General features: G+C 39.6%; 1 protein-coding gene across 1 annotated transcript in view; it reads right to left on the bottom strand.

Annotated features, from left to right (window-relative positions):
* The window catches only part of LOC136863457 (maltase A1), a 69406-nt gene extending 50848 nt beyond the window's left edge, over nucleotides 1-18558 (bottom strand). The window contains exons 1-4 of the mRNA XM_067139867.2: nucleotides 18215-18558; nucleotides 14241-14420; nucleotides 8319-8476; nucleotides 890-1027 (exon numbers count right to left, since the gene is read on the bottom strand). Of these exons, the coding sequence (XP_066995968.2) occupies nucleotides 890-1027; nucleotides 8319-8476; nucleotides 14241-14420; nucleotides 18215-18365 (627 nt within the window). The 5' untranslated portion in view covers nucleotides 18366-18558. The remainder of the gene's footprint in view (nucleotides 1-889; nucleotides 1028-8318; nucleotides 8477-14240; nucleotides 14421-18214) is intronic.
* Between the last annotated feature and the right edge of the window lie 952 nt (nucleotides 18559-19510).

The following is a 19510-nucleotide window of genomic DNA, read 5'->3' as shown; positions in this document are numbered from 1 at the left end:
CCTACTTTAGATTTTTTTCTACATTCCCCTTATAATGGTACGCAGTTTAGCTGTTCTCCCTAGTGTCTTCTACTCTATGTTTTATAACTTATCTAGAATGTAAAGTTCCGGTTCATTTTCGATTCTTCTATCTCCTCCCCATCTACATACTTCTCTCGGATATTTCTTGTTTCTTTGCAGTCCTTGAGTAGGTGCTCCACTTCCATATCTTTATTGCATAATATGCACCGATGTTTCTCATGTTTTGTCTTACGGCTTTATTCCATTTCACATTTGTACTTGATTTACGAATTTCTACAAGTGTTCCCTTGCTATTACATTATTGTTTGCCTTCCTGTGTCTTGCACTCTTTGGTACACCTTCTTAAATAATCTCATATAATCCCTTGCACACGTTCACACACACACAACTCATCACACTTTTAACCAGCACAGAAAAATGCAATACTGAATACATCCTACATGGGATTGGCGTAAGGAAAGCCATCTAGCCCTAAAACTCAGCTTTAATCCACACACATAGTGTCGACTGCGTCAGGAAGAATAAGATGCCCTTAACATGTACATTTTAAATAATGAAGGGATGATTGTTAGTTTAAGATGCCAAACATCGAAATCAGCCCCCCTTTCGTTAATGATTTTATAAGGCAGTCCGCGCAAGTTGCGATCGCTGTTGTAAGAGGATGAACATGCAGGGAAGATTATTACCACAAAGAGACGCTATTGAGACTCATTCTTTTAGACCTGGAGTTAAATAAGGTATTAAGGAAAACCCTAAGAAACTTGCTGACTACCCAGAGCTGAACTAAAGTTGTTGCAATACTAACATATTAGTTGAATGCTCACCTATTACTGAACGTAAGAATAGTACAAGTCAGTCATCCTCTTACCTTCATTTCTTGCACAAGTTCTGGATTCCTGTAGTTTAGGTCTGGTTGTTTAACATCAAACTGGTGCAGGTAGTACTGTCCTACCTTCTCGTTCCATTGCCACCCATCACCAGGTACTCCTGTACCGAACACGCTGTTCTGGAATGAAAATTAATTTTGCCGTTAAGTCAGAAGCATTCCTTGGTTATTAGTTGTCTCGGATGAGAGACGAATCCGAAACTAGGTAGTCTGTTTGAATTCGAACTTGAGGAAGGTAAAATACTAATTAAGTGCCATTAATTAATATGCTTCTAAAAACTCCGCCAACAAAGTAAAATTATGTAAAGTGAAGAAAATTTCAGTATGCTTTCATTCATGGTGACCGACATGGGCGCCCGCAGGATATTTTCCAGGGGGGGGGGGGGCACATTAACACTTTTCTAGATCAACTTTCCTGTTATAAAGAAGATAAATTATTTCGTTTCATTACCTACCTAGATGACGATGATGCGCAAGCAGCCCCACCCCCACCCATTTTCGTTGCAGCGCTTTGCTGCTCTGAAACCGTTGGCTACTTTATGGCCGGAATGAATGGATATTTAGCCTTTAGTTCAGAGATTTTGACCACAAAATTTTGTGTTTCCTCTTCTGTGATTCATTATCAAAAGGTTGAGTTCTTAAAATGGTTACAAATGATATAATGATCAGTTCGTATTTCCAAAAATTAGAAATCAAGCAATTCTTAAATTGGTAATGTTAACTATGGTTAGTCCACACCAAAGTTAATAAACAATGTTGACGAAACAAAGTTAGTAAACAATGTTAACGAAAACATTTCTCAATATGTCAATAAACTTTTGTTAACAAACTTCTTTAACATTGTGTCCACACCAAAATTGTTTGTGAGGTTACAATAGATAGGGTCAGGAAGAAGAACATACCTATAGCTGCCGCTTTCATTATTTTAACTAGTGCAATTAGAGAAAAGCGCAGACGCACAGTGTGGCAAAGAAAAATATTGGTAAAGCGTTTAGAATTAAGTTTGGAGAGGACACTTATGTCAGAACTTTTAATTACTGGGCGAGTTGGCCGTGCGGTTAGGAGCGCGCAGCTGTGAGCTCGCATCCGGGAGGTAGTGGGTTCGAACCCCACTGCCAGCAGCCCTGAAGATGGTTTTCCGTGGTTTCCTATTTTCACACCAGGCAAATGCTGGGGCTGTGCCTTAAGGCCACGACCGCTTTCTCTCCATTCCTAAGCCTTTCCTGTCCATTCGTCGTAATAAGAACTATCTGTGTCGGTGCGACTTAAAGCAAATACCAAACCAAACCCCATGGCACTACAGCCCTTGAAGGGCCTTGGCCTACCAAGCGACCGCTGCTCAGCCCGAAGGCCTGCAGATTGTGAGGTGTCGTGTGGTCAGCACGACGAATCCTCTCGGCCGTTATTCTTGGCTTTCTAGACCAGGGCCGCTATCTCACCGTCAGATAGCTCCTCAATTCTAATCACGTAGGCTGAGTGGACCTCGAACCAGCCCTCAGGTCCAGGTAAAAATCCCTGGCCTGGCCGGGAATCGAACCCGGGACCTCCGGGTAAGAGGCAGGCACGCTACCCCTATACCACGGGGCCGGCACTTAAAGCAAATAGCAAATTAAAAAAAGAACTTTTAATTCATGATGCAGCAGGTTTTCAAAATTTTCTGAGAATGTCCCCACATGACTTTGAGTTCCTGTTGACAGTAATCGGGCCTGAAATTGCAAGAAATGATACAAATTATCGGAATGCCATCTCTATTAATGTTAGGCTAGGTAGAACTTTTAAGATTCGTAACAACTGGTGACTCCTACACTTCACTTACGTATTTGTATGGTGAATCAATTCGATTTTGAGTATTCCGCGCTACGAATTTGCGTGTTCTAATTGCGTCTTTGCGCATGTGCGAACCGAAATGTTAACGAAAACACGAAATGTTAAAGAAAAGTTTCATTCACAAAAGTTAAAGAAATTTTGTTTAGCAACATGCTCGAAAAGTTAATGAACACGTTATTTTGTTTATTAACACACGGAAATGTTCATGAACATTGTTCATTAACAATGTTTATTAACAAAGTTAACAAAAACATCTTGGTGTGGACGCACCATCGGATTTTCTAAACAAATGGATATATTTTGAGATAATACCAAGTCACTATGTTAAATTCAACTGTAGAAATATCTCTAAAACTCATCCTGGCTAATTATTCGAATAGCACACACAATGGGATAATTTGTCAGTTACTTAAAAATAATATTCCCAAATGTTTTAAAAAAATCTAGTTTTGTACTCACCGTTACAGTGGATCATCACGTTTTTCCTCTTCTTCACAGCCAATCATGAATATCTTGCTGTGCTCTTGTTAGAATAATGAAACACTTGTACGGAATGACAAAATTTGTAATGTTCATTTTATTTCCTCACACACTTAGTTTCACGGCAGTGATAAAAAGCACTAGCTACGCAAATGTTCTGTCTACTTTAAATGAGAAGAAAAAAGTACGAATCAAAAATCTGTACTGATTTAGCAGCATTAGGAATATGAAGGCTTAGTTTCGTAATACGATTTCCAGCATACAAATTCATTCAATTAAAACATATCTATCACATGACAAATATTATCCATCATTTTTATTAAAATGGACGTAAACCACGCTAAAATCTGATTAATAGTTTAAATTATTTTTTTTAAGTAATATATCCCTAAACAACAGAATCGGGTAAGAGAAGTTGCATTCTTCTAGGAGCTTCTCTGGAAAATCGTGTAAGAACGTTTTTAATAAACTTCTGTTTGTCCTCGGCTATTCTTTCACGGTGCAAAGACAGCATGCAAAGCCCACTAAGTCGATCGTTTGTCATTGTTGATCTAAGCCAAGATTTCACCCTACGAAGCGTGCTGAAACTCCTCTCCGCTGTGCACGTTGTCGCGGGCAGGGATATACAAATTTCTAAAACAACACCTACGCTTGGGTAAAAATCCTTACTTTCTTTTAAAAGTTCCAGGAAATTCATATCTGGTTTACAGTCCTTGGTTTGCCACACGTCATACCACAACTCTGCGACAACCATTAACCTGTCTATGTTGTAGATATTAGAAACAACTTTCATGGAATGCAAAAAATCTACCTTTCTTAATGTCTTCATAACACAAGGATGGAGAGAATACAGCATCAGTATGGTTTTGTTTTGTTCTCCAAAACGCGACTCTAGAGACTTTATCAGTGAGTCCATGTAGGGAATGTAGATTGAAACTCTGTAATAGTCCTCGGCCATAGTTTCATTGTGGTTCGCCCTGTGACGCTGCTTGGCAGCGAGGCGAGGGATCGTTATTTCAAATCCACTATTAGAAGCTGTGTCCTCAGCATCTACCATTCTTCTTTGAAAGTGGGTAATTGCGTCTGATCGTTGCTTTTTAAAAAGGTCCAGTAGCAACAAGATATGTTCTCTAACTTTGAAGAGCTCCAGTCCTTCCGCTTGAAGGGAGTTTGTTACGGGTTCTAAAATGCCACTGTATTTTGACATTACGTGAATTGCAACAATAGAGGCCAAGTTCGATGCTGAACAGTGAAGATTATGTGCACGTTGTCGAGTCTTGGAATTGAAACTTCGGCAGTTAGAAATATTTTCGAGAGCCTTCATGATACTGGAAAAGTTTTCTGAAAAGAGCCTAATGCTTTTGTACTTTGAGGACCATCGTGTTTCACAGAAAAGAGGCAAGTTACAGATCTGCTTTCTTCGGAGTGGACTTTCACGAAAAAAGTTAATTATTTCCTTGATGGTACCTGCCGCATTATTCACAACAGAGAGTTCATTGAGGTCGTTTATTACCAGGTTAAGTTTATGACTAGCACAGTGACAGAAAATAGCCTTTTGATACCTATCTTGTATTAATTTTGCAACTCCACCTTCACGTCCTGCCATAGTAGCACAACCGTCGTATCCTTGACCACATAGTTTGGTTAAATCCAGACCAGAGCTTGTTAAAAAATTCAAAATTGAATTTGCGATTGACTTGGCATTCATTTCTTCCAAAGGCTGAAACCCAAGGAATTCTTCACATACTTTCAAATCATAACTAGATGTATTCTTGACGAACCGAATTCCAATAGACAGCTGTTCGGTTCCAGATATGTCAGCTGTCTCGTCAGCAATAACAGAGAAAGCATTGCATGAATTTGCTTCCGTAACCAGTATCTCTCGTAATTCCTGTTCACAAAATCTTATCATTTCATTTTGAATTCGATGAGAAGTGTACTTGGAATTTTTTGCAGAATTTGAGAGGTGTTCTTGTAGTTGAGCATCTCCCGCCTCAAGACGGAATTCCAATAAATCATGGAAAATTCCGCTGTCTGAAGTTTTCCCTCGAAGTGATATATCATGGGTGCCACAGAAAATGATAGTTGACAAAATTGGTTCCAGCTTCTTTCTATTTTGTTCAATCTGATGGTGGAGACTACTATTTATTTGATCAGCCACCGTGAGTTGCCTTCCTTCGTAGATGTCCACAAAGTTTTTCGCCTTTTCTGATGATTCTCTATGCAAGTTTGATTTTATATGGTCTTTGGCGCTGGCATTGAAGTCCTTATATTTTGTGAAAGGTTTCGTAATGAATGAACCTTGAAGACCTCTTTTAACGCTCGGCTTAAACAGAACACACGTTCGGCATAAAGCACCCTTCAGTTCACGAGAATAGCAGAGCCACGTAGAATAATCCTTCAACCACTGGTGTCTGAAAGCGCGGCTGGTTCCAGCTCGCAAATCACCTTTAAAATCGTAGGTTACTTGTGGGACCCATGGTTTTAACAATAATTCATACTTAAGAGTGTCACATATATTTTCCTGCATTAAGAACATGCCAATGTCTTTTCTGTCACTTTCATCTTTCAGAAATACTTCGTTAATAATCCCCCCTTGCAGTTCCGCTTTATCACAGCATTGTTCTATATCTTGTGAAGATTCCAGTTCGCGAACACTGCACTCTTTGTTCTGTTCAACACTGTCACTTGACGCACTTATTTCCTCAGAACTTGCAGCCCCTTCACTTAAGTTACTAAGTTTAGATTCCAGTTCGCGAACACTGCACTCTTTGTTCTGTTCAACACTGTCACTTGACGCACTTATTTCCTCAGAACTTGCAGCCCCTTCACTTAAGTTACTAAGTTTAGATTCCAGTTCGCGAACACTGTACTCTTTGTTCTGCTCAACACTGTCACTTGACGCACTTATTTCCTCAGAACTTCCAGCCCCTTCACTTAAGTTACTAAGTTTAGCCTTTTTGAAAAACCGTCTTATATCCATTTCTAATGCATAAAAGTCGCTAAATCGTTTGATTGTATTCGCAATAACTTATAACCGTTAAATCAAATAGAAAAAAAATTACTAAATCACTTCTCACTCTAATAGCCGCTTTGATAACAACACAAACATCCCAGAATCACTGAACTATTATACAATGATTCGATTGTAGATGATTTAACACTACAAGTTAAGAACCTACTGTACGACAACAATGGCAGGCTACCATTCTCTTATAGCAATCGTCACTTTGTTCACAAGAAATTAGCTACCGTATTATTGCACGCCTTAAAAATAACAATATACAGAATTTCGCAGCACGAACAAAGATTGCGGTAAGATGAAACGGCGTAAAATTAGGCGAGAGCACAATAAATAATCCGCTTTGTAAGCACGACCTTACTGGACTAATGTCTTACCAGTCAGCAAACACGACCTTGGTTTAGGGGGTTGAACTTCGCTAGAGGTGTGGTAATGTATAAAAATATCTCCAGAACGTGCTTTCCCTTATGGTCACTGCCGAGGACAAATTCCTAAGGTACCGTACGAGGGGTGGCAAAAGTAGTTAGTCGGCACTCATGATGATGATTAGTGTAATGGAAACATACGGTACATAAAACTAGGGTAGGCGTAACTACATTGGAAACTGAAGCAATATTTCCATTAGTAGCCTATTGTATGACATTATTAGAATATTTTTCTTAAATATAAAAACCAATATAACGTCAGCAACATTAAATCGTTTACAGAAATTTCCGGTTATAACAGATGTTTAGATGACTCACTGTATAATCTGGTATGATATTAAACAATTGAACATCAACCCTATTAGAAATCCAGGGGGGGGGCAAGTGCCCCCCCTTGCCCCCCCTTGCGGGCGCCCATGGTGACCGATAACAATGATATAGTATGTTGATTTGAATACTCGAGCTATTTGCATGTGTATCGTTCTATTAATGTCTTATATATTCTGCGCATTCAACCTCTGCGAGCATGCAAAATACGTTTTTCTTATAGAGTTGAGGATCATAAGCTGCTAACTTCTGTATTCCGTGTGTTTTAGTGGGTGTGTATCAAATGCACCCTATTGAATCACCACAAATCTTATAAGCACTACACTACCTAATATCTCCAAAATTAAGAATTTAAGAATTATAGTGGCTGCAGCCAGTTTCGAAAATCCGATTTACTTTTACAGATGGCAGAGAAACCAGCAACATATTGCTGAGTTTTAGTTCATTGAGTCGAAAAAACACTGAAGTGTCATAATTAAACTTTTATATGCGACATTATATGACAGGGTGTGCAGAACAGACGGAACACACTGTCTTACGCCCTTCAAAACCAATATCTGACAGAAATTTCATTTAAATTAATATCTACTTAGGATACACTTTGTCAAACTTAAGTCGCCCGATTTGACATGATTATGTTTGGCTTATTCTTTTCAGCATTGTCAAACGGATCAATTACAACTAGATATATTTCCATAATAAGTTATATACAGATGACTTAAATGTTAATTTTCGTTAAACAAAGGCTTCTTTCAATTAGTTCAAATTTCACTGTCAACTATCAAAGAAATTGCAGTAATTACAGACAAGTGCCGCGATGACATATTCCGCATGTATTTTAGATACGTTCTTCCACTTCTCTGCATGAACACTGCCATAATTTTCATCTTCAAGGAACCTATCTGTCGAAATGTCGTTGATAAAATCAGAGTAACACACATATGGACTGTCCTTCCCGGAGTATTTTTAGTGATTATATCGGTTTTAAAGCATTAATTGCAGACAGTTTTTTCTACTTAAGAGTGATGAACTCTGTGGTCATCAATTGACCTTCACATTGCATGCATGGATGAAATGTATGCGCTCTCTGTTACTGTTTAGTTCGCGTTATAGTTTGTAATTTAGATGAGGTCTGGGAAGGAATCGGTTATCGGTTTTGAAAATTCTCATTCCTCTCATTTGTTGGGCATTTAAATTAGGGTAACACATAACTCCTAGATACTGACAGATAAAATAAACCTGAAATAGTCTACGGGAAGGACCGGTCATTCCGCGGAAAAAAAGGAAAGAAAGGAAGAGATATTTCATTAGACATTCGTCATTCACTTACCCAGTTATTTGGAGGAGATCCATCTTCCTTAGCATCACGCCACACGTAGTACTGCTTGTATTTAGCGAAGTCGGGATCGTCTGGGTTGGTTCCTTTCACGAACCACTCATGTTCGTCACTTGAGTGGTTGGGAACGAAGTCCAAGATGAGTTTCATACCTAAAGTTATTAAGATATGTTACACACTCTGTAAGAATGACACATAAACATTAATTAATGGCGAGTGGCCTCCGGAGAGGCCTTGGTGCAAGTCTTTCGAGTGGGCGCTCATGAGAAACATGCACGTCTGAGAGAATGGTTCCTACCTAGGATGAAATCTAATGCTAAGGACGGTACAACCACCTAGTCCTAGAGAAAGGAGCGGGGGAAACAAACAAAAGTTAACTTTTCCGAATCAGCCAGGAACCGAACCCCAGCTCCCTTCGTTCAAATGAAACAAACAAACCCCATGGCACTACAGCCCTTGAAGGGCCTTGACCTACCAAGCGACCGCTGGTCAGCCCGAAGGCCTGCAGATTACGAGGTGTCGTTTGGTCAGCAAGACGAATCCTCTCGACCGTTATTCTTGGCTTTCGAGACCGGTTCCGCTATCTCACGGTCAGATAGCTCCTCAATTCTAATCACGTAGGCTGAGTGGACCTCAAACCAGTCCTCAGGTCCAAGTAAAAGTCCCTGACCTGGACGGGAATCGAACCTGGGGCCTTCGTGTAAGAGGCAGGCACGCTACCCCTACACCACAGGGCCAGCCCCTTCGTCCAAATGCCAACATGTTAACTAGTTAGCTATGGAGTCGGACATAAACATAATTAAAGCGCATTGTGGGCTTTATAATCTTCTCTCGTCCACGAATTTGTACAGGAATACTACATTTGAGACTTACGTAAGACAAGCACTAATCTTCAACCTTCATGACTATAACCTGCCTGGTAATTTATGTCTTTGTTCATTGTTAGTTTCTCACCTGTACTGTGAGTAAACACACCATTTCCTTAATTATATTTCTTTCTGTTATTATGTATTCAGTAAAATAAGAACTCACCTGACGTGAAGAGTACTATATTCCGGTTCAAATGTATTAGTAAGTAGCTGTGACGTAATAATATTTGACGGGATTGCTACGATGAAATGACGTGCTATCCAGTTCCCCAAATGCATATAAAACTCTGATAACCCAGTGTGTTAATTCTCGTTTAATATCAAGAGCAAGGAATAATTTTAAAATGGTAGTAATTTTTTAATAATGACTAGCAAGATACCCGTGCTTCGCTACCGTATTATAATAAAATTTATAAATGAATGCTTAACGTTTTATATACACTGACTGACAGAGCAAATGCAACACCAAGAAGGAATGGTCAGAACTTTATTCCAATTGCAGGGTAGACTGACGTCACTGAGGTATGCTCATGATGTGAAATGCGCCGCTGTGCTGCGCACGTAGCGAACGATAAATGGGACACGGCGTTGGCGAATGGCCCACTTCGTACCGTGATTTCTCAGCCGACAGTCATTGTAGAACGTGTTGTCGTGTGCCACAGGACACGTGTATAGTTAAGAATGCCAGGCCGCCGTCAACGGAGGCATTTCCAGCAGACAGACGACTTTACGAGGGGTATGGTGATCGGGCTGAGAAGGGCAGGTTGGTCGCTTCGTCAAATCGCAGCCGATACCCATAGGGATGTGTCCACGGTGCAGCGCCTGTGGCGAAGATGGTTGGCGCAGGGACATGTGGCACGTGCGAGGGGTCCAGGCGCAGCCCGAGTGACGTCAGCACGCGAGGATCGGCGCATCCGCCGCCAAGCGGTGGCAGCCCCGCACGCCACGCCACGTCAACCGCCATTCTTCAGCATGTGCAAGACACCCTGGCTGTTCCAATATCGACCAGAACAATTTCCCGTCGATTGGTTGAAGGAGGCCTGCACTCCCGGCGTCCGCTCAGAAGACTACCATTGACTCCACAGCATAGACGTGCACGCCTGGCATGGTGCCGGGCTAGAGCGACTTGGATGAGGGAATGGCGGAACGTCGTGTTCTCCGATAAGTCACGCTTCTGTTCTGTCAGTGATAGTCACCGCAGACGAGTGTGGCGTCGGCGTGGAGAAAGGTCAAATCCGGCAGTAACTGTGGAGCGCCCTACCGCTAGACAATGCGGCATCATGGTTTGGGGCGCTATTGCGTATGATTCCACGTCACCTCTAGTGCGTATTCAAGGCACGTTAAATGGTTAAATGCCCACCGCTACGTGCAGCATGTGCTGCGGCCGGTGGCACTCCCGTACCTTCAGGGGCTGCCCAATGCTCTGTTTCAGCAGGATAATGCCCGCCCACACACTGCTCGCATCTCCCAACAGGCTCTACGAGGTGTACAGATGCTTCCGTGGCCAGCGTACTCTCCGGATCTCTCACCAATCGAACACGTGTGGGATCTCATTGGACGCCGTTTGCAAACCCTGCCCCAGCCTCGTACGGACGACCAACTGTGGCAAATGGATGACAGAGAATGGATAACCATCCCTCAGGACACCATCCGCACTCTTATTGACTCTGTACCTCGACGTGTTTCTGCGTGCATCGCCGCTCGCGGTGGTCCTACATCCTACTGAGTCGATGCCGTGCGCATTGTGTAACCTGCATATCGGTTTGAAATAAACATCAATTATTCGTCCGTGCCGTCTCTGTTTTTCCCCAACTTTCATCCCTTTCGAACCACTCCTCCTTGGTGTTGCATTTGCTCTGTCAGTCAGTGTATAATCCGCCGAAATTCGCGATCTAACTCGTTTTCTCAGAGAATCCGCCAAAATTCGTGATCTGACTCATTTTCTGAGAGATTACGGCAAAGTACCCCCCATTTTCAATCTTTCTTTCCAGCAATAGATTTCGTACTTCCCGGGCTAGGTCCAGGTATTCCACCCGGTCAGTTGGGTCCCTAAATATTTTCCTACAAGCATTTTTAATATGGATCAAATTCTTGAGGAGATCCGACGTGGTGTCATCTTGGGGGCCTTGGCGGTACCGAATCCGCGGCCGGTCTGCAATCGTAGTCATTACTCCACTAGGACCCGTTTCCAGCGCGGTCTGCACATTTTGTCGACGGTCCAGAACATTATTATTATTATTATTATTATTATTATTATTATTATTATTATTATTATTATTATTATTATTATTATTATTATTATTATTATTATTAATATTCATGGTCTGGAACCCACAGAAAAATGCAAAACCGATACGTGGCAGTAAATTACATCTGCTGCCATTGTCAATGCTGACAATGAGACCAGCACCATCGTCGCGCGTAGGCAAGTGCGCGAGATTTCTGGCGACACGAAATTCCTTTTTTTTGCTACGGGCTTTACGTCGCACGGACACAGATAGGTCTTATGTCGTTGATGGGATAGGAAAGGCCTAGGAGTTCGAAGGAAGCGGCCGTGGCCTTAATTAAGGTACAGCCCCAGCGTTTGCCTGGTGTGAAAATGGGAAACCAGGGGAAACCATCTTCAGGACTGCCGACAGTGGGATTCGAACCCACGGTCTCCCGGATGCAAGCTCACTGGCGACACGAATGATATACTTCCGTGCATTATTGACCTTATTATAAAGGTAAGCAATTGCACGGTCAATATCATTCCTATCGTGTATTTCAAATGAGTTTAAATTTTTATGTATATGCCAGGAGAATCTACTGTATTCTAACTTTATGTTCTCCAAAGGAAAAAATGGTTTTTGAAAACGAACCCAGGAAAGATTAAAAATGATTAGTTTATGATCGGAATAAGTACATTATAAACAGAAAAATCAATTGGTCTCAACACCTTTTTTCACCCCACCGATGTTGATTTACACCCCTCCCCCCCCCCCGAAAAAAAGAAGGCGTGTTTCCTTATGTTTAAAGGAGATTCCAAATAACAATGTTCACGTCTGTTACCTTCAGTTCTGAGATATAAGTATCCCCATAAAAAGAATTCACTTTTTTCACTTCCTATCACACTCCCCCCAGCCCCTAAGTGAATTTCCCGTTGAAAAGTACTTGTTTCTTTAATAGTGAAGGATCTTCTAAATACCAATTATCGCGACTCTAACATCTTCAGTTTTTGAGGTATGTGTGCTCATAAAAGGAATTCAACTCCTTTTCACCTTCGCCCCCAAGTAGATTTCCCCCAAAACCACTTTTTTCTTTGTTTTTAAAGGAGATTCAAATACCAATCCTATAATACGTGTTTCTTTAATTTTATACCAGATTCCAAATACCAATTTTCACGTCTGCAAAATCTTTCCTTTTTGAGATAATAGTATCCTCATACAAATAATTCAACTAATTTTTCAATTTCCCTCCCCTCTTTAGGTGGATTTCCGAAAACCAAAAATACGTATTCCTTTATTTTTAAAGGAGATTTCAAATACCAAATTTCACGTCTGTAACATCTTCAGCTTTTGAGATATCAGTATCCTAATTAAAATAATTCAACCCCATCTTCAGTCACTTTTACCACTCCACCCAAGTGGTTTTTCAGAAAATAAAAAATACATGTTTCTTTATTTTTAATAGAGATAAAAATACTATTTTTCACTTCGGTAACATGTTAAGTTTTTGAGATGTACTTTAGAAATGCTCATTTTAAAATTTCACCGCATTCTTAGGTCCCCTTAAGTGGAGTTAGTAAAAATAAATCACCTATGTTTATTTACTTTTACAGGAGATTCCAAATACCAATTTTTACGTCTGTAATATTTTACGTTCCTGAGATATACTGTAGATATAGTCTTTCTAAAAATTAACCCCAAATTTGTCACTCCTGTTTAACCCCCATTAATTGGATTTTCTCAAAACTAAAAATACTTGTTTATTTTTAAAGGAGATCCGAAATACCAAATTTCTGGTCTCTAATATCTTCAGATTCTGAGATATAAGTATCCTCATTAAAGGCATTGAACCCCTTTTTTCCTTTTTCACCCTTCCTGTTGGAATTTTCCGGAAACCAAAAATTACGTGTTTCTTTATTTTTAAAGGAGATTCTAAATACCAATTTTTACATCTGTAAACTTTAAAAATTTTGAGATATCGATACACTCATTTTAAAAATTCACCCCCTTTTCACACACCGCCATTAATTGGATTTTCCAGAAACAAAAAATTAATATTTCTTTGTTTATAAAAGAGATCCCACATACCAATTGTCAGGTCTGTAATACCTTCAGTTTGTGAGATATTGGTGTCCTCATTAAAGGCATTCAACCACTTTTTTACCCATTTTCAGCCCCCTCTTCACCCCTCCTATTGGGATTTTCCGAAAACGAAATAAGGAATGTAATTATTGATGGTAATTTTATCTGGGACTGAATGTGTTCCCTTTCTCCTCTAGAGTTACTTTTACTCATAAAGGGACAACAAATTTGTCAGGTATGTTAAATATTTTGTAGAAATGTCCCCTGGACTCCAAACTACACTCCATGTGTCGTATAAAGGTAAGTGTGTTGCAGGAGATATAAAACCAATGTGTACATATTGAGGAAATAATGATTGTTCAGACTTGGATTCATATTTATAGAAGCTGACTTTGCATATGCCCTATTACTGCATAGAAGAAAGTAGCTTATTACTGTACTTATTACATATTAGAACATACAGTACTAGACAATACTCAATATATTTTCTTACGGTATGCAACTCATATTAATTCCTTCAAGCAAAATATAACCACTACAGCAAGGCGAGGAAATCAGTGTAAAATAGATCAGGGGTTGTTTCTACAAGAGAAAAGAGTGAAATTCCTACAGCTATGGCAAATTCAATGCTTTAGAATTTATCGGGATAGGAATAAGAGGTATAAAATGATGTGAATAGAAAAGGAATAAGAAGGAAATAAAAGGGACAAAAACTGGCATAGCGACGGTAAAAGTACTGTATTACTGAATTAACTCACCAAGAGCGTGGGTATCATTCAGAAGGTTGTCGAAGTCATTCATTGTACCATACTCCTCAGCTATGTTTCTGAAGTCTGCGATGTCGTATCCGAAGTCCGCCATGGGAGACTTGTATATTGGTGACAACCAAATGCCGGTCACGCCAAGGTTCTTCAAATAGGTCAGCTTTTGGCGTATACCTGAAAAATTATATTTTCCTCAAATTGTCAGTCAAGTATCAGGAGCATGTAAGTAAAATATGAGTAGAGATTTTACCTTATTAAATAATAATAATAATAATAATAATAATAATAATAATAATAATAATAATAATAATAATAATAATAATAATAATAGTTGTAAGACCTCAACATCCATGTGTAAGCATTTTGATCTCATGGGCCATAGACTGCCTGGGTGTCGGTACTAACGTTTCATTTTATCCTATCAGATGGCGGAAAAACAGAAACTATATAGAATGAACACTAGCTGAGTTTTAACGAAACTTTAATTATCAAAGGTAATTTAGATGCTGACATAGTGTACCGAATTGACGTTATCCCACCCTTTAGAATAGACTACTTTGTTGAGTTTGAACCCACGATATTGGAATGCTGAAGCCAGAATTCCACGACTCATCCACAGAACGAATACGATTGCCTAAGAGTCACGTATACACTTCCACATAGTAAGAAATTAATAATTGACATTTTTGAGTATATATACTTTCTTAGAACTTGGTCCAATTTGATATTGGAGACAAGACAAGAATAATATAAAAGAAAGGTTATGAAGTGGTAAGCTACTATCGATTTCAGATCAGTCGAGGAATGTTAGTATTGGGCTGAAAGTTCGTTCATCTTTGCGAGACTAGTTGAGGAGCTGGTTCATAAGAAAGGCAGCGAACTCAGTCATAAAAGTCAAGATACGTAGACATAGCTCCCATCTGTTTATATCAGCTATTATTTTCGATACCTCCATGTCTGTTACTAGCAATATGAATACGACCATCTCTCAGTCCTGTACAGCAAAGTCAATTGATAACAGACCGATGTAAAGGCAGTTTAGTCCAAAACTTCACTTCATTCTGACAGTATAACGTTGTTACGCTGATTCGTGACACTGAAATATCTGCGAGCCATCTGACAGAGTAGCAGTCGTCTTGGCATGTCAAAGCGAAAAAATGGGTTCTATGTGGCACGGATTTTAAGTGGTGAACTTCAATAAAACAATGTAACTAACATACACTACACACATCATCAGTTTGTGTTTATAATATTATTGTAATAGGTGTAAGATGCACAAGCCCGCGTACTTACATTGAGCTAGTAAGATATAGAACAGGCATTTGATAATGTTGATTGGACTAATTGGTTTAATATTCTGAGGGTGATTGTGATCATATATCGAGAAAGAAGAATTGTCTACAATCTGTACAAAATTCAGTCTGGAGTCATAAGAATCGAGGGCATTGAAAGAGAAGCGGCAATTCAGAATGCAGTGAGGCAAGGCTACAATATGACCCCTCTCCTTTTCAGTGTTCATACAGAACAGGCGGTGAAGGAAATCCAAGAGGTATTCGGAATGGGAATCACAATACAAGGAAAGAAAATCAAAAATCTGAGATTTGTCGATGGTATTGTCATTTTTTCTGAGTCTGCAGAAGATTTGCAGAAATTTCTGAATGGTAGGGAAAGAGTCTTGGAGAAGGAGTAGAGGATGAAAATAAATAAGTCCTAAAGAAAAGTACTGGAGTGCAGTCGAATGAAGTCAGGTAATGTAGAAAATGTTAGATTAGGAAATGAAGTAATAAAGGAAGTAGATGGATATTGTTACTTCGGTAGTAAAATAACTAACGATGGCAGAAATAAGGAGGACACAAAATGCAAGGAAGGTCTTTCTTAAGAAAAGAAATTTTCTCATTTGGAACATTGATATAGGAATTATACAGAGGTTTTCGTTTTCGTCTGAAGGGTAGCATTGCTTAGAAGCGAAACATGAACAATAACTACCTCAATAAAAGCTATTTAAACGTGTTACCATTGATGCTTTCACGGCCCGTACTTATACTGTAGACATGATATAGGCTTTTGGGCTTGTGGCATGTCAAGAAAATAGGTGAAATTCTTTACGTATCACAGAGAACTTTGATCTGCGTCTTCAGAAGAAAATCTCGACTGTTCACGAGAAAGGCTTCTCAAACAATGAGGTCTATCTAAACGTGGTTTTACAAGAATGCTGAAGGTGAGATGGATAGATCCAATCACAAATGAAGAGATGCTGAATCGAATTGGTAATAAGAGAACGATTTAGCGCAATCTTACCAGAAGAAGGAGGGTAGGGGTAGATCAAGGTATGAATATGATAATCAAATTAGAGCATATGTAGAATGTAGTAGTAATGTAGAAATGAAAAGTTTAGCACAGGACAGGGTGGCGTAGAGAGCTGCATCAAAACTGCTTGTGGACTGTTGATTAAAACAATAATACAACAATAGGTGTATTGTGTAATGTGAATGACACCTTGGCCTGATGAGAAACAAATAATACCGTGTGGTCTCCGGAGAGCCCTGGTGCAAATCTTTCGAGTCAACGCGCCATAGATGACCTGCGCCTCTCTGAAAGTAGCGCTCTACCTAATATGAATTCTAATGATAAAGACGACACAAACACCAAGAGCCAGGGGAATTACACAATAGTTAAAATCTTCTATTCGGGCGGAAATCGAACCCGGAACGCCTTGGAATGAAGGCAAACATGCTAAGGATATAGCCATGGAGTCGGACTACTGCAAAATGTTTTACATAGAAGGATTCCAGCCATGTTTGCTAAAGTATAATAATAATAATAATAATAATAATAATAATAATAATAATAATAATAATAATAATAATAATAATAATAATAATAATAATAATAATAATAATAATAATAATAGGCCATGGCCTACTAAGCGACCTCTGCTCGGCTCGAAGGTCTGCAGATTACAGATTACGAGGTGTCGTGTGGTGGGCACGACGAATCCTGTCGGCGTTATTCTTGGCTTCATAGACGGGGTAACTACAGTCTCTCACCGTTAAATAGATCGTCAATTGCTATCATGTTGGCTGAATGGACCTCGAACCAGCTCTCAGATTCAGTTGAAAATTGTGACCATGTCGGGAATCGAACTCGGTTCCTCCGGGTAAGAGGCTGGAGCACTACCCCTACACCGGGGGAGTCGGTATTATTTAATAATAATAATAATAATAATAATAATAATAATAATAATAATAATAATATAGAACTTTGTTAAAGATTAGTATGATTTTCGTCATTCAGCGTGCAAGCCTCTGTGAATTACCCAAGCGTCCCCACAATCCTCTATTTGTAACTAGCTCTGTGGCTTTGTGTAGTTCTGCACCTCTTACATTTACATCACTGAAATTGAAGTCAAATCATCATCACCACCACCTTGGTCTCACTTTAGTTCTTTTACCCTCCATGGCCGTGTCCATTATTCTCCCAGGTAACCTAAACTCCTCTATTAGCCTCACATAACCACACCAACGGAAGCCGGTTTATGCGTAAACTTTCATGTACAGAGTTTGTGCCCAACGTTAAGTTTATCTTCTCATTCCGAGTACCCTTCTGCCGTTGTTTTCACCTGTTAGTACCTGCAATCATTCTCGCTACTTTCATGTCCTTTACCTCCAACTTATGAATAAGATATCCTAACACTCGCCACCTTTCATCCCCATACAGTAAATTCAGTCTGAAAACAGACCGATATAAAGACAACCTCGTCTGTGAACTCACCTCATTCTTATAGAGTTGGTCGCTTTTGCTGCACCTTCCTTCAATCTCACTTAGTGTTCTACAATTCTCATGGAATACACTTCCTAGGTACTCGAAATAATCCATCTGTTCCAGTTTCGTTTGGTAATAATAATAATAATAATAATAATAATAATAATAATAATAATAATAATAATAATAATAATAATAAAACTCACCTTCAAGGTCACCAATTCCATCCCCATTACTGTCCATGAAAGATCTGGGGTAGATCTGGTAGATGACGCCGGTCTGCCACCATTCCAGGTCGGCGCTTGAAGTGACAGCGAGTGTCACGAGAAGTGTTGCAAGTAAACTCAGTGAAGTCATGATGGTGACTCTGAAACAGGAGGAGACTCCTCTTGTTCTTATAACCCCGAGCGGTTAGTCACGTGCTTCGCACGCGATTGCTTTCATCCTCTTTATCATCCAATTGAACATTCAACCTGGCGTGAGGAGTCACTTATCACCAACTGAGAAGTCACTTTCCTAGATGAATCCACGCAGATAGTTAACGTTTGCAGGAATAACATGATCTGTCTAACAATGGCACTAGACCAACCGCTGCTTATTCCGTTGCCAAGGAGACGGTGAAACTACAAAGGTTACAACGCAATGCTGTGTGGGATTCCCCCCCTCCCCTCCCACCAATCATTCATTACGTAAGGAGCGGAATTACATGCTGACCTCCACACATAGGTGATTAGGGAATGGTGAGAACCTCGCCGACATAGAATTACAGGGAAGGTCGAAATAATAATAATAATAATAATAATAATAATAATAATAATAATAATAATAATAATAATAATAATAATAATAATAATAATAATAGTTTTTCGTCACATTAATTATTTTCACGATTTTAGGAGACGCTGAAGTACCGTAATTTTTCCCATACGACTTCTTTAGGTGCCGGGAAATCTACCGACACGAGGCTGGAGTATTTGAGCAAACTCAAATACAACCGGACTGAGCCAAGATCGAACCTGTCAACTTGAATTCAGAAGGTCAACGCTCTAACGTCTGAGCTACTTGTCCCGGCAGGGACCAAATAAACAAAACAAGTAAAGCCATCAATTGCAAGTGCACAATAGCAATTTTCTAGCGGCGAAAAAGAAAAATATTTAAAACATCAGCCGTTGTGAATTATTTCGTTTTTGTAGTGTGGAATTTTTTCATTCAAAATATTCCTATACTGTATAAGCTTATGAAAAATACCCTCCATAGAAAGAAAGGAATGGGCTGAATGTCTAAGACGGTAGAAGCACTGACCTGCTCACCCCACGTTGTTGGTTCAACCCCGCTTCACTCCTGTGGTACGGAAGGTGCTGAAATTCGCTACCCTTATCTGGCAAGATTTACTGGCCATCGTTACTTTAAAATTTAATTTTCAAAATGTTCCTCGTAATGAATTCCATTAAATTCTGTTGCATATCACTAAGGTTCTGAATGACATACCTTCAGCAGATAAA

This window comes from Anabrus simplex, chromosome 1 (assembly GCF_040414725.1).
Source record: "Anabrus simplex isolate iqAnaSimp1 chromosome 1, ASM4041472v1, whole genome shotgun sequence".
NCBI classification, from domain to species: domain Eukaryota; kingdom Metazoa; phylum Arthropoda; class Insecta; order Orthoptera; family Tettigoniidae; genus Anabrus; species Anabrus simplex.
Note: the sequence above shows the minus strand (reverse complement) of the source record. Positions and strands in the feature narration are given on the sequence as shown.